General features: G+C 36.3%; 1 protein-coding gene across 1 annotated transcript in view; it reads right to left on the reverse strand.

Annotated features, from left to right (window-relative positions):
* Positions 1-1,466: 1,466 nt before the first annotated feature.
* The window catches only part of MOXD1 (monooxygenase DBH like 1), an 81,008-nt gene continuing 65,812 nt past the window's right edge, over positions 1,467-16,662 (reverse strand). Inside the window, exons 10-12 of the mRNA XM_029224211.1 lie at positions 13,486-13,628; positions 3,213-3,381; positions 1,467-2,754 (exon numbers count right to left, since the gene is read on the reverse strand). Of these exons, the coding sequence (XP_029080044.1) occupies positions 2,593-2,754; positions 3,213-3,381; positions 13,486-13,628 (474 nt within the window). The 3' untranslated portion in view covers positions 1,467-2,592. The remainder of the gene's footprint in view (positions 2,755-3,212; positions 3,382-13,485; positions 13,629-16,662) is intronic.

The raw sequence follows: 16,662 nt of genomic DNA on the forward strand, positions 1-16,662 counted from the left end.
CCCACAGTCCTCAATTGGTATCATTTTACCATATTGAATTGTTATTCTCTCTCTGTGGACAGATGATAGATAGATAGATAGATGATAGAGCGATAGATAGATAGATAGATAGGATTCTTCTTTGAACCATTTGAGAATAATTTGAACAGTAAGTTGAAGGCATCTGGCAGTATTCATCAAAATTCTCAAAAATATGCAATTATTAGTATGTAATTCCACTTATAGTAACTTATAAGGCAATACTTATAGAAATGAGAGTTTTAATTATAAGAACGTTAATCACAGCAATGTTTATCATACTGAAAAACGGGAAATGGCCTGTACGTCCAACAATAAGAGTTTAGTTGAGCAAATTGTACAGTGCAGTCATATCCTGCTTCCAAATGTCCTGCTATTTGCTATTCATCATTGGCCTCTGTAGCCATTAAGATAAAGTCCAGAGCTCTTAATTCATCTGCCTCTGTTGACTGCATCACCCTAATCACTCTTATCACCCTTGACCCTGCCTGAGACTACTCCAGAGAAAATGATCACCCAAGATACTTTCAACCTCACGTGGCTTTGGTGAATTTTGGTTTTATCATGGATGCTTCTCTGACCCTCCCCACACGAAGGCTCAAACCAGGGACCATTGTACATGGAGACTCTGTCCTCCCTTGAGTCTCAGGCACTCCTCCCTGACAGCCTAGGAAACAGGTACTGTGACCTGATCCAGGGCAGCAGTAAAAAGCCTGGGCTGTTCAGGAAGGTCTGCTCAACTAAAGAGCAAACTAACTTAGAATATAATCAGAATCCTACCAAATATTCAACAGATAACCTATCCCAATTTCAAAGAAAGAGTCAATGCCTCAAAATTATACATATTCATGAGAATTCCTACCAGAAGAATGTAGCTTTATTCTTAGCAACATTAAGTAGAAAAATAGATTCCCCTGGCTCCAAAGATTTGAGTTTCCAAAAGCTGTGTATCCTTTTCTAGCCAGTATGTGCACCTTCCTTACTAAGAACAATGAAAACAAATATAATATTACACAATTTCCAAAGGAAATCATTTTACTTTGATATCTCAGATTCAGAAATTCTGAAGTAAAAATAAACATGAAATTTCAAATAGGGAGTGTCTGAGATGATCATATTTCTTACATAAATATTTAGAAGGAAAATCATAGAATCTGATATAACACTTATGAAATAAAAAGAATTGAAGTTAACAATAAAATATTCCTCAAAAACATTACAAGTATTTCATTAGATGGACAAATTCTGAGAATCAAGAAGGAAAAACTCTGAACCATAATATTTATTTAAAAGACAATACAGTTTGTGTTGAAGACATTGTTTGCTAGGGAGAAATGGCTTTAAAATGGAATGGAAAAATGCAACATTCTTAATTGACTGGACTGGCAAATCAAGCGGTATTGAGCCACTTGATTCTCTCAAGGAGTATGCAAGATACCACACAAAAATTTAATTTTATTTAGTTTATTAATATGATCCAAACAGACTTAGTTTAAGACATGAGCAAAAGACACAAAACAAGATTTGGCTAATCTATACTATACCAAGAGAACCAAAAAAGGTGACAAGATTTTCAGTTGGTGACAATTTTACGATGGAAAGTTAGTTTATTATCTAATATAAAAATACATCTACAATAGCAACTGTGACTCAGATTGAGCCAGTATGCAACACGTGTGACACCCACCATGGTCAGGGAGGGACCTCACACCCTCCTCAGCTGGTTCACACTATCTGGCCTTTGCCCTGGAGCCCCACAAAACACCCCTCACAGCACAGAGTTTGCGGCCAATTACATTTTCTCCTCAGCCTACAATCAGTTATGTACCATTTCTATGTTTCCCATAGCCTCTTTCTTTTTAGATAGTGACAGAGCTCAAGGAAAAAATTCACCTGGCCAGTGCTGAGCAAGGAAGGGGGGAAAAAAAGTACTTTGAGATGGATTCAGGGTAGTTTGGGACTCAGACTGAGAATGGGCACCATCAGAAAGCATTGAGGTCCATGGGTAATGCACAGAAAAGGACAGAACCAGGTAACGCGGAAAGGTAGGAAGGACCACTGTTACATCTGGGAAGTCACACCAGAGAGCAATAAAGAGGAAGACAACTGGAAGGGAGAGTACTTCCTTTTACACCTTTAAGATGAAAACATTAAAAAAAAAAAAAAAAAAGGAATATAGAAACCAAATCAACAATTTTAAAAAGTAAAATAACAAGGAGTATTTCAATAAAATGAAATACAGAAGGATATAAAGAATTCTTTTACTTCCACTTGACTTTATCCATAGTTTTTAAGAGGTTATATTAAGTCAGGCCAGCTTTGCTCTATTTGGGGGTCGATACATTTTATCAGATGTTTCTGAGGAAAAGACGAGAACCTGACTGACATCTCTCAGGCAGCCTGGGAAGAGGGGGAGGGGAGGAAGGGAACATGTGAAAGGAAAGTCTCCAAGAGCTTCACCCTCACCCTTCATGCCCAAAGTGTCTTTAACCTGCACGTTAAATGTCAGGTTCGGATCTCGGAAAACCACGGTGACGGAGCACAACAGGATTACGTGCTTTGTGGTGCATGTAATTACAAGCTCGCGGTGCTTAGCGTGCCGCCCAGAACCATGAAGCCCAGGAGCAGCTCGAGAGACACATTTCCACGCAGAGAAGTGGAAGAAGCTCCACACATCAAAGGCTCTGCTTTATAGGGCCTTTCTATATCTGGAGGTAATGCTGTCATCCCTTGAATCTGCAAAGGAAAGAGCAGACATTGCCACTGAGTGTGTGATTTAAGAGCAGGACTGCGGCCAAGCTTGCTCAGCCTTTGCACTTCTGCAGGGCTTAAAGGGGTGGCGGTATGGATGCTGAAGCTGTGCACTGTCCCGGTGTCAGAACCTTAAGGATTCCCAGCGAGGGGGCGAAGAGGGCCGGACACGCCCTTGGGAAAGAAGAGATAGAAAACACGCTCTGTCTTTTTTTGAAGCTCTCATCCCATTTTATTCCTTCTTCACCCCAACTTTAGTTTTAGAATAGATTGCCTTCTTCAAAGGAAGTGGAATCAGGAGTTTGGGGCCAATCTAAGTAATCACTGAATAAATTCGCAGACATATCAAAAGACAAGATTTGGCTAATCTATACTATACCAAGAGAACCAAAAAAGGTGACAACATCTGGTTTCCCCGAAGATTAAAACAAAGTGGGGCTTACCGACCACTCTGCGTTGTCTGTCTTGGAACACCTCACGTTCACCGGCAGGCTAAGGACAATCTTATTGAAGGCAAGACCTTCCTTTTTAGTCCATTTAAACTTATTCATTGCATCCATGAAAGAAAGGTTTTTATACTGCTTGGGGCTTTTAATAATGAAAGGCCAGGTCCTGAATTTAAAATAAATAACCATAATTAGTCATATTCAGAACAAAAGCATTACATGTTTCCATCACTTTTCAACATTCTAAAATAGACTTCATACTTGTTCATTTTTACACACACAGATAACCTAATGCAAGGCACTGATGAAATCTTAAGCAGTTGCTAGAAGAAATATATATAAAATAAGGAGTCTTTTAAAAAAAAAACAAAATTCCTCGGTTTAGTAACAGATGGGTATTACTTTTAAACACAGCGTTTTGGCTTAGAAAGCTTCCCCAGAGCCTCATAATTCCTCACGTACTTGTTTTGGTTCTAGTTAACAGTGTAACTGGTAAGCATTCAGCTCTGACGAGTATAATGCTAATAGTGTAATGAAGAAACATATAGAATCTCAAAAGGTACTGAACAACGCTGGAAATTTCAATTCCATGCTGTTGAAAAGCCTGACCGCTGCTGGCTGCCCTGTTTTAGCTTGCCTAAGTGACAAAAAGTTTTGAAAAATTTGAAATTGAACCAGTGTTTTTAATATTCCATTGAGAAAAAAATACTCTACAGCTGATACATTCTGCTTCTACTTGCTGCTCTAAAAAAATATATCTTAAATGTCCAAGAAAGAAGGACGAAATCACAGAAGAATGACATGACCAGCTTCAAGAGGTACTCTTCAGGTGATGCCTTTCATTAAATATAAGTTTGATATTATTGATTCTTGAAAAAAGGAAAAGTGTTAAGTGTTGACATAGCTCAGAAATTTACATAAACTACTCCACGGACCTTCCAGGAGATTATCATGGGTAACCAGTAGGTATGTGGCTCCCTTGACACCCCAAGAGGAAGTTCCAGTGATTTTCAGTAATTAACAATGAATTAACCTCCAGCTGAGGAATCTATATTTTTAATATTTGATCTTCACAATTTCTTCATTTAATTATGTCACTACCGACTCTCTCTCTTACACACATAACCTACTCAGGCACATTGAATATTATCTTTTTAATTAAATTAAACATCCTTTATTAATCTTTTACAGTTACGAAGATAAATTTTTAGTGTTTAAAACAAAATCATTTCCTCTGTACTCTAATAAGACAATGAATAATAGGTCATATATGAGAATCTTTATATTCTTTATTCCTAACCTTTTTCCTTTAATTAAAGTCAATATATCTTTGTTGAGTTTTAAATGTACTATTTTGCACAGAGACCTTAAAGTACCATAGAGAGCAATCACCATCATACTACATTAAACATATCTAGCAATGACCTTAGATCTATAACATTGTAAATTAAATACACTGTGAAGACTTGCAGAGATACAATCCAGGATTAGTATAAAATAAAACTTGTACATGTAAAAACTTGCATAAAGTAAAAATTTGACTTGAAAGTAAAAATTTGACCATTATATTTACATACAATGTCCTTTTAAATACACTAAAAACTTTATATTTCATTAAATATAAAATAACTTTAAATCAAATATTAAAAATCAAATTTACATTTCAAAGAGCTAAGATATTTGTCTTGAAAAAAGGAAAATCAACTTCATCACCAGGGAAATGCTGGGGGTTAGCGGGATGGGAGTGGGGGGGTGTGGAGATCATCAGCCTGTAATCACCTAAAACACCACAAGGTGGCAATGGAATCTCTGCTAAAGCACTAAGGTGGACGAAGTGCCCTAAATTTTCCGCAGCCTTGCTGGTAAGAGTGAATAGTGTATTACATACGTAGATGAAATCTTAAAAAGTTTTACTGCTAAAACAAATTAGTAAACTAGTATCTGTTTGAGATTCCACAGTATAAAATGACAGAAGAGTTGTATAAACACATTTATTTACTTACTATAAATATATGGAAAAGGATGTAGGAAAGGGTAGACCCAATGAATCCTATGTTGGAGCCAGCATGACAGGCTGGGTGAGGAGAATCACGTCACAACCTCCCTGACCTGGCATCTTGTCTCATTTTTATTGTCTTCTTTCCCTTCCTACTAAATTTGTTCAGGCTCCTACTCTGTAACATCACACCAACTAATTTCCTAACGTTTCCAGACTGTCCTACACCACACTTCCAGATTACCACTGGAGAAAAGAGAAGGAAAAGATAGAATGAGGAGAAATCCTGAAAAAGTAAATATTTATCCTGAGTACTTTTCCCTAAAAGACTAAGCTGTAAACCAGAAACAGGTAATGTTGAAGTAGCAAGTTCTTCTGTTCTCACTGGGACTGGGATTTAGTTATTAGAAACAACAGGAATGTTCTAGAAAGTAAAACAGTTACATTTCTGCACATCTGGGCAGTGTCCAAATGACTACCCAGATATACATATAAATAGAAGGGTATTATTTATATATCACTATAGTTGATAAAAAGGAAGGATTTAATATTGATGAGTAATTTTCCTTTGTAAGCTTAATTTAATTGACTAATTGATTTAAAAATACACAAATATGGAATAAACTTAGACTATCCAAAATAATTTTGGAAGAAGAAAAAAAATGACAATTTTGGAGACTTACATGTTACATGCTCTTATTTCAAGATTTACTATAAAACTATAATAATACTCGAGTGTGGTATTATAGCAAAGCTAAACATGTACCACAATGAAACAGAACTCAGAGTCCAGAAATTGTCAGTATATGGTGAAATGATTTTCAGCAAACCTTCCAGAGTAATTATATAGGAAAAGGGTAGTTTTTTTCATCAAATGGTTCTTGTACTACTTGATATCTGTGTGAAATACAAGGAACCTCAGCATATACAACACAAAAAAAATTATTCAAAATGGATCACCAACCTAAAGCTAAAACTATAAAGTTTTTAGGAAAAAAAACAGGAGAAAATCTTCACAACCTTGGGCAGGCAGCAATTCCTTACGTGGGACATCAAAAGCACAAAACAAACCAAAAATGATAAAGCAGACTTCAAAAAAATACAGTTGAAAAAGTAAAATCAAGCCAGACTGGGAAAAATTATTTGCAAACGTATACCCGACAAAGATTTATATCCAAAGTATAAAGAACTCTTTAAAATTATGAAGGACTCTTACAACTCAATAATTTTTTAAAAAGTAACCCAATTAAATGGACAAGAATTTGAACCATTATGAAGGAACATGTATAAATGACTAATAACCATGTGAAAAGAGGCTCTATATCATGCGTCACGGGGAAATGGAAAATAAAACTACAATAAGATACCACTGCATACACATTAAAATAGACAAAATTTAAAATCTGGAAAATACAAAATACATTGGGAAGATTGTTAAGCAGTAGGAGATCTTATTAATCTGGTGAGAATGTAAGAAGGTACGCTATTCTGGAGAACATTTTGAGAGTCCTATGCAGTAAACATAAACTTAGTGTACAATCCAGGGATTCCACCACTAGGTGTTAACCCAGAAATTGAAAACATATGTCCATACAAGGATGAACACAATCATGTTCATAGCAACTTTCTTCATAATAGCCACAAACTGGAAAGAATCCAAATGTCTTTCAACTGGTGAATCGATAAATGAATTTGGGTATATACACACTGGAGAATACTACCCAGCAATAAAAAGGAAAGGACTGCTGATACATACATACATATATATTCATGTATATATATGAATCTCAGTATACATTCATCAGTGTAGATGAATCTCAGAAACATTGTAAGTTAAAGAAGCCAGGCACAAAATAGTATATACCATCTTATCCTATTTTCATAAAATCCAGAAAAGATCAAAGCCAATAGATAGTGACAAAGCAGTTTCATGGTTTCCTGGAGCTTTGTGTGGAGGGGGGATTGTCTCCAGAGGTGTGAGAGAAGTTTTGGCGGTGATGAAGATGCTCTATATCTCATTTGTGATGTGGTTAAACAGGGGTACACATCTGAGAAAACTTTAGAACAGTATACTTAACCATAGGGGCATTTTATTGTATGTATGTTCTACCTCAAGCAATTTGACTTAAAAAAAAATAAAAACATAACAAACCAACAAAAAAGACACAGTATATACTTTACCAATCAAATTGCTAAAGAAGGAAACCAGGAAATCTGACTTAACGAGGCACAACTCCTAATCCTCTGGACACTCCCTGAGCCAGTGAATGTTGGGAAGCACCCAGTAAAGCTGAATCTCCCTGATGGAAGCAAAAGCTTGAGAGCTGCAACAGATTTGACAGCATGATATAAGGCCTGGGACATTCCCTTATGGAAAGGCATTCAGCCCTAACCACTTAGTAAACATCCTCTAATAGGTTTTTAATAAAATCTGAGGAAGGAATAACCCATGCATTGTGATATAGAGTCCCACCTCTACACACACAGCCCTTTACCCTCAAAATACAGAAACGGAAGTACATAAAAACACATCACCCAAACTTCAAACTGTGGTGTGGAGAGAAAGAAAGCTCTCTCAGATTTGCTTAGAAGGTAGTAAAAATTCACCTATATTTTACCAGAGCAAAGAGAAGTTTTAAACAGAACTGGCTCAGCGTAAGCAAGAAATGACAAACAACCATGCAAACTTAGGGTGAAAGGAAATTATATCACATTTCATATAAGGAGACAGAAAAAAATCAACTCTAGAGGAAGATATAAATCAATTATACTGGAGAGAATTCCCTCAAGTGTTTCACGCTGTAAGTTTATTTAATAAGAACATGAATTCAATTAAACAAGAGCTCAAATACAAGATGATAAAACAACACAATGAGATGAAAAGAGGGATAGCAGACTACACGAAATAAACTTAAGACAAAAAAATTAGTACCAAATAAGTGAGAAAAAACAGGAAGCAGAAGAGCACTTCTGAAAAATTATGGGAAGATGCTTGAGAAAAATCCCAAATAGATTAGAAAAAAGTTTGTAGATATAAGATAAATTCCCTTGAAATGAAAAAAAAAGAAGTGAATATATGTACTGAAAGAACACTTTGTGTTTCGGGAAAATTTGATTCATATGCTCAACACTGAAATATGTTCAATTTAACTTATGAATTCTCCAGGTAGAGGAAGAATGAGCCCATTCATCCAAAGACATCTCCAAAGGGGGAAAAAAACCCCTAAGACCCCAAAATATTATATGCTGCCCAAATATAAATGCAGAAATTTTCAAATATAAAAGAATTCAGGGCACATGGAAGCCCTTCTTGATTAAGCAACTTGAGGACAAAACCCTGAGGAATCAAATTAAAGAACCCAGAAATGCAGAAATCATATAAAGATTAGGGATTATCACTGAATCTAGAAAAGTTGCATTAAATATTGTGGAAATTATGTTTTAGAATTAAATGTGAAAATTTAAAATCTTGAGAATACAAAAATTCTAACATAAATAATACATACTTAGAGGTACAAAAGGGAGGTTGGGAGAAAATGTGAAAGTGTGAATGTCCTCATCTTTATGATCTAAAACTGAAACATGTTTTTTAAAAAAATGTGTTAATATCTTTTATGATCTATTTTCTCAACATTTGAGAGCTCCTTTATACAATATTATCTCTTGTCGTTAAAAACAATAGCAATGTTTATTTGTTCAACAGTTATTCAATTTTGATTTAGTTTCTTTTTCTTCTGATAAATTAAAACAAAATTAAATTTTAATATTTTTGTTTAAAGCAGTGCACAAATTATAATCTTTCTAATGCTACTCTATTCATCTTCATATCAATACCTACATAGAAAAATGTCTGTAATGACATTCCATTAATGTTAGTGTTGCTTATGTCTAACAGAATTTGGGGTGATTGCTTTCGTCCTCTATTTTTTTTCAATTTATTTATTTTTGGCTGCGTTGTGTCTTTGCTGTGCGTGGGCTTTCTCTAGTTGCGGTGAGCGAGGTCTACTCTTCATTGAGGTGCGCGGGTTTCTCACTGCGGTGGCTTCTGTTGTTGCGCAGCATGGGCTCTAGGCGCGTGGGCTTCAGTAGTTGTGGCACGTGGGCTCACTAGTTGTGGCTCGCGGGCTCTAGAGTGCTGGCTCAGTAGTTGTGGTGCACGGGCTTAGTTGCTCCGCAGCATGTGGGATCTTCCCGGACCAGGGCTCGAACCCCTGTCCCCTGCCCTGGCAGGTGGATTCTCAACCACTGCGCCACGAGGGAAGCCACGTCCTCTTTTTTAAAACCTTTTTCCGCATTACCTAAACTCGATAATAAAGCCTGTGTGACTTTTACACCTTATCAACATAAAGTAATTTTTTTCCTGCAAAGAAAAATACAAACACCTCTCTTGATTTTTTTTTTTTTAAGAACTAGAACAAATAAGGCAGGAACTTTCCATCACATAAACCTCCCTGGAACCACACAGACAGTGGCGATGTATGGTGCAGCAGAGAGTACGAATTTATCTGAGCTCATTGTCTACTCTGTTATCTGATCTTTGGGAGTTGTTTGTTTTTCCTTAAGCCTTGCCAGATCTGTAGGAGGCAGAGAAAAACTGCATCCCCCAAAACAGACAATTCCTGAGACAGGATGTACTTGTCTCTATCTTTCCGCCAATGCATCCTTTAATCCTAGAATTGCTACAGAATGTTTAAAAAAAAACTGGACGCCTAAATAGTCCTTATATTAAAAGCAAAAATAGGAGATTCTAGGTTATATGTTATATAATATTCCTGTTCAGTATTGTGTCCTAAAACCAAATTAGCGATATTCTTATAAGCAAAACAGAAAAAAAGCACTCAAACCATTTCTCTCTTTCTGATCTTTTCACCAGAACCTTGTTGGTTTGGCCTTTAATGATATTTATGTCAGTGTGATGACGAACTAGACTTGAAAGTCTGATTTAAAGTCCAAACATGTATTCTATAACAGAGGCTCTTTTTCACTCATATTTTTGAAGAATAACTATATTTAACCATGTAGTTAAATGGTTTTATGTGGGCAATAACATCTCAAAACTGGCCTTGTTCTTTGAAGCAACCCTCCCTGTCTTGAGAAGTGATGAAAACCCCAACTTCAATACTTCCTGAAGGAGACCAAACGTGCGGACACTGACAGAGCTCGTTGGGACACAGGAGCTGAGTGTTTCAGAGACTTCACACAAGTTGAACACAAAAGAAAATAACTGGACCACAGAACACGTTTTATTCATCTTGTAAATACACGGTTTTGAATGTTCATCCAACATTCACTCCAACATTCTCTTGATTAGGAAAAGTTTCTAGTCAATACGTTAAAAATATTCTAAAGGGAAAAGAAAACTACTTAAGTCTTAGTAAGAAACAATATAATCTCAATATTTTAAAGACAAGACTACATCCTATTGTTTTTAGAATGATGTTTTATGTGCTGTTTTGATTTTTATTGATATTTTATTTACTTATTTGCAATGTAGTTATTGATTGTGAACAAAAAGGCACATATATCAGCAACCACAATACAAACCCCAGCTCCCCCGTTTAGTATGTACTCTATGAGGTTGAACAGATTTTTAATCTCATAGCTTCCATTTCCTTCTCTAAACTGGGATTGCAAATACTGCTCTACCTATTGGAATTGTGTGAAAATAAATTAAATGAAATCATGTATGTGAAAATACTTCATAACCTACAACTTAATTTACACCAGCATTTTGTTATTTGTATTTTAGTAGATACAGACTTATTGTCTAGTGGTCATTGGGTTGTCTGGATAAGAACTCAGTAGAACATATCTATGAATAGCAGGTTTAATTTAAAAAGAAGAGTGTTTTTAGTTCCTAATTTATAATCCCTATAAAATTTTGGAACAAAAAGGAGACCAGGGCTTCCCTGGTGGCGCAGTGGTTGAGAGTCCACCTGCCGATGCAGGGGACACGGGTTCGTGCCCCGGTCTGGGAAGATCCCACATGCCGCGGAGCGGCTGGGCCCCTGAGCCATGGCCGCTGAGCCTGCGCGTCCGGAGCCCGTGCTCCGCAACGGGAGAGGCCACAACAGTGAGAGGCCCGCGTACCACAAAAAAAAAAAAAAAAAGGAGACCATAATTATATTCTCCTTCAGATCTGCATTTTACCACACCCTCATTAAGAGTTTATTTAACCTCTCCTTAAATACACCCCCTCAAAACTCTATGTGTATCTTTTGCCTAATTACATCAGTCCTTTTCATTTTGAAAAATCCTAATCATTAGAAAATTCTTCCTTATATTAAAATAAAATCTACACTTCAAAATTTCTACCAGCCACCCTAGTTCTTTGTGGCACTACTAAGAATGGATAAAATCCTTTTATTCTACATCAACCTTAATATTAATAATAATAATTAATTAATAATAGTTCTCAATTACTTCTTCAAACATGTTTCCCTGCACCATTCACATATCCTTACTTTCCCTTTACTCTTCTCTTTCCCTCACCATCTCCCAGAGATGCAGTCAATCAACAAGTCCAGAGAGTGCTACCTTCAAAAGCTAACCTGATTGGAACCATTTCTCATAAACACTACTGGCACCATCCTGGTCCAAGGCACCCTCACCTCTCAACTGGACAATCACAAGTCTCCAGGTAGATATGATTCTTTCCAATCTTGCCCTCCTAGAGTCCTTTCTCAATGCAGTAGCTAAATTAACATTCTTAATACCCTATACCCTATAATAGCTTCTCTTCACACTTAAAACCCAAAGTCCTTATGTTGCCTGAAAAGTTCTACACTATAGGGTCCCACTTGCTCTTAGACCTCGTCACCTACTCTCTGCCAAATTTCACTCTGCTTCAGCCAAACCCACCTTCTTGCTGTTCTTTGAACATGCTAGCCTCATACCCGCCATCCATTATACTGGCTTTTCTCCCTGAAGAGTATACTTGCATATCTTTCTTTGACTGGCTCCTGATCGCTGAGGTCTCTGCTCAAACATCACCTCCTGCTATGGTCTGAATATCTGTGTTCTGCCACCCTCCGAAATTCACATGTTGAAATCTTAATGTCCAGGGTGACATTATTAGGAGGTGGGGCCTTTGGGAGGCTCTGTCCTCATAAATGGGATTAGTGCCCTTACAGAAGCAGCTTGAGAAAGCTCCCTTGACCCTCTGCCACATGAGGTCACTGTGAGAAGATGGCTTTCTGTGAGGAAGTGGGTCCTCACCAGATGCTGAATCTGCCAGAATCTTGATCTTGGACTTCTCAGCCTCTGGAACAGTGACAGATACATTTTCTGTTGTTTATAAGCTGCCCTGTCTATGGCAGTAATGAGTCCAAATGGACTAAGACACCTCCCAAGAGAAGCTCTCACCACCCTACTGAGAACAACTATACACTTCCTTCACTGTCTTATTTTCATAACATCTTTTAATATCTGAAATTTTATATTATGTTGTTTATTTGCTTATTACCTCCTCCCCACTCTAGCACACAATCTCAAGGGAGCAGGAATAATATTTCTCTCGCTTATAATTTTATCCTAAGTCATTTCTATTATCTGCAATTGTACACAAAAAGTTAACACAGAAGGCCTGAGACTGCCATCCTTAGGAACACCAGCTTGGAAGGCTGACCTTTGGCTGGCATCAGGGAACTTAAATAGCAAACAATTTCCTATAGGACATAAAACTTTCTCCAAATGATGAGAGTAACTTACTGTGCCTAGACTGTCTGTACGAATGATGCTGTTTATGTTGAACACTTGCTTTCCTTCTGGGAGTCTGGAATTTTGGTATTTGCTAAGCAGAGGGCACCTATGTGACAAGTTCCCCAATAGAAACTCTCAGCACTGAGTCTCTAATGAGCTTCTCCAGTTGACAACACTTCATATATGTTGTCATAATTTGACGTGGGTGGAATTAAGCACACTCTGTGTGACTCCACTAGGAGAGGTCTCTTGGAAGCTTGCATCTGGTTTCCTGTGGACTTTACCTCATGTGCCTTTTCCTTTTGTTCATTTTTCTTTATATTCTTTCACTGTAATAAATATTAGTCATGAGTACAACTATAAGCTGAATCCTTTAGGTCTTCCTAGGAAACTACTGAACCTAAGAGTAATCTCAAGGACCCTGGACATAACAAGCAAGAAGGTCCCTTGGACTCCCCAATTGAAAATAATCAAATAGAACAGCACATTAAGGAATCCCATACCATGGTGATGAATCTACTATGAAAATAAAGCCCATCCTCACCCCTACCATGAAATCCGTTTACTACTTACGTGACTGGCCTGTAGATCTCCTTAACACCAATGAACTGAAGTTGCTCCATAATGTCTGGGATACTCGCACATCGAGTAAGGTTAATTCGTGGGTAATAAAGAAGGTATGAGAGACACATTTCATTCCTGGTGCTTAATCCTCCCTGAAAATGGAGATACTTTATTTAGAAACGTATATGTTCCACCAACTCTGACACTTATAGAACACAAGCTGCAAATGTTACGCAGTTTCTTCCCGTATTGAAACGTCATAAACCTTAAAGCTGAAAAATCATCACTTAAAGGCCAATTTGGTTTTTCAAAAGATAGTGGCACATTTAAAAATTAATAAAGTTATTTCCATCTCTTTCAAAGCTGCCTTTCTTAAATAACTTAATAATGTCCTCAAAGTTCAGAGTATGTGATGTAAACTTCTCACCACAGTGAACATTTCAGAGGATGTTCAGTAACAAGATACCGATCGGTCAGTGTGATGGAATCTTTGCCTGATTGCACTGAGTTTTCCATAATCTTGCTGTCATGTGTATAAACGTCAGCAGCTGCATACCACAGGGGAGGCACAGTTCACAGTTTGAATCTAAGTAGTAAATTAGGTACTAATTAAAAAAGAAGAACGGCATCTGGAGTTGCTACAACAATGTCCAATTTTCAACCAAAAGTTATTAAACATGAAAAGAAACAGGAAACTATGATCTGTATTCAGGACAAAAAGTTAGTAGAAATAAATTGTGAGAGGACATGGACGCTGGATTCAGCAAAGACTTAAAAACAGACATAAATATATTTGAAGAGCTAAAGAAAGATGTTCAAATAATTAAAGGTAAACATGTGAAAAATGAGTGAACAAATAAGGAATGACATCAGACAAAGGAAAACATTAGAAAAAAGAACCGAATAGAAATTCTAGAGTTGAAAGGTACTATAACTAAATTAAAAATTCACAGGATGAGCTCGAGAGCAACTTGACATGGCAGAGGAAGGAAGCCGTGAACTTGAAGATCAACCAATAGCAATTTCCCAACCCAAAGAACAGAGGAAAAAAGACTGAAGAAAGTGAAAACACCTCAGAGATCTGTAGGATAATATTAAATGTTCCCTGTATGTAATTTGAATTCCAGAATGAGAGGGAAAAGAAAAAAAGAATAGAAAAAAATATTTGAAAAAAATGGTGGAAATCCTCCCAAATTTAGTGAAAAACATTAACTTACAGACCCAAGAAGCTCAATAAATGCCAAAGATAATTATGAAGACAGCCATACCTAGACACATCATAGTCATATTGCTAAAAGCCAAAGACAAAATCTTGAAAGCGGCAAAGAAAAACGATACATTGCATATAGGGGAACAGTAATACAGTGAACAACTGACATTTCATCATAAATGATGGAAGTAATAAAACGATATTGGAATCACATTTTCAAGTGCTCCAGGGAAAAAGAAATTAATCAAGAATTCTGTATCCAGCAAATCATCTATCTTTCAAAAGTGAAGGTGAAAAACATAGTAGTGTTGTTCATAGTTATACATTAATGTAGTGGTTAATATGCAATGATTTTACAAACTGCAAAACAGAATGCTTTGCACTTGATGCAGGATTGGGCAAAAGGAGAAGCTGATCTCCTCAGTGCAGCTGACACCTCAGTAAATATATTTAATTTGTTCCTGAGCTGGGTTGGCTATTCAGAGTTATACCAAATTGTAGGAAGGGAATTGGGCTTTTGTATTCTCACATCAACCAGTCATTGGCTGCTGGCTGCCCCAATGAAGAGAGTATAACTTTAAGTGGGTCATTCCTTGACACCGATGGCAGTGTCCAGTGAGGGACACACTTCTGCTTTTTTTCTATTGTATGCTTGTCTTATGTTATGGATTTATAGAATTTATTTTATATGCTGGATACTAATGCTTTGTGTATTGCGATTTTTTTTTTTCAGTTTAGAACTTATCTTTTCACTTAATAGTGTTTTTTGGGTAACCAAAAGTGTTAAGGTAATCAAGTTCATCAATCTTCTAATTTACAGTTTGCACTTTTTATGTTCTGTTTAATAAGTTCTTACCCCAAAGTACTAAAGTTATATTTATATATATTTCTCCTAGTGGTTTTAATATTTTGTTTTTCACATTTTAATGTTTAATCTACCTAGAAATTATTTTTTTGTGCATTGTGGGAGATAAAGATGTAATTTTATTTTTGTCATCTGGATACCCAACTGTGCCAGTAATTCTTTAATGAAAAAGTCCATCCTTTGCCACTTATCTGAATGCCATTTCTATCTTAAACCAAGTTTCCATACAGGGGGTTTGTAGGTCTGTTTCCAGGATCCCTACTCCGGTCCACTCTTCCAACTCTGGACCCAAACCACACTATTAATCACCATAGCTTTAAAATAAGTCATCAAATCTAGTAGCTTGTTTCCCATCTTGTTCTTTTTAGTAGTGTCTTGCCAATTCTTAACGCTTTGCTCTTTTATGTAGATTTTACAAACAACTTGCTCCGTGTAAAAGCTAAAACTGTAACATTTTTAGAAATTTTTTTTTTAAAAAATAGGAGAAAACCTTTGGCTAGGTGAAGATTTCTTAGTTAGACACCAAAACCCCAAATCATAAAATCTCTCTGATCTTTCTTTACTGGAATTATATAAAATTTATAAACCAATTTAAAAAGAAAAAGAAAGATTATCTTTGTTTCACTGAGCTTTTCTATCCATGAACACAGTATCTCTTAATTTCTTTAGGTGATCTTTAATGTCTTACATAATGACAAATAATTTTCTCCATAGAGATCAAACACATCTAATGTTATTTTATTTCTATAGGATTTATAGCCTTAAATTGAATTTTCTTGAGATAATTTATCGTACACTAAAATACAATTAACTTTAGATTTATCAGTTTGGGGGAGGTTTTGATGTGGAAAATTACAATATCTGTAAATAATGTTTTATTTCTTCGCTTCTTCCTTTCTGATCTTTATATCTCGTTTTTTTCTTTTCTACTACGATAGTGAATAAAACCAGTGATAATAAACATCCTTGTCTTCTTCCTGACTTTAAAGAATTACTTCTAGCATTTCACTTAGTTTGATATTTGCTATAGATTTTTCACAGCTAATGTTTATCTGGTTAAGGTAATTCTCTCCTATTCCTAGTTTGCTAAATGTCCTTTATTCCCCCCATG

This window comes from Monodon monoceros, unplaced genomic scaffold (genome assembly GCF_005190385.1).
Source record: "Monodon monoceros isolate NGI ecotype Baffin Bay Population unplaced genomic scaffold, NGI_Narwhal_1 Super_Scaffold_15, whole genome shotgun sequence".
In the NCBI taxonomy this organism is placed as follows: Eukaryota; Metazoa; Chordata; class Mammalia; order Artiodactyla; family Monodontidae; genus Monodon; species Monodon monoceros.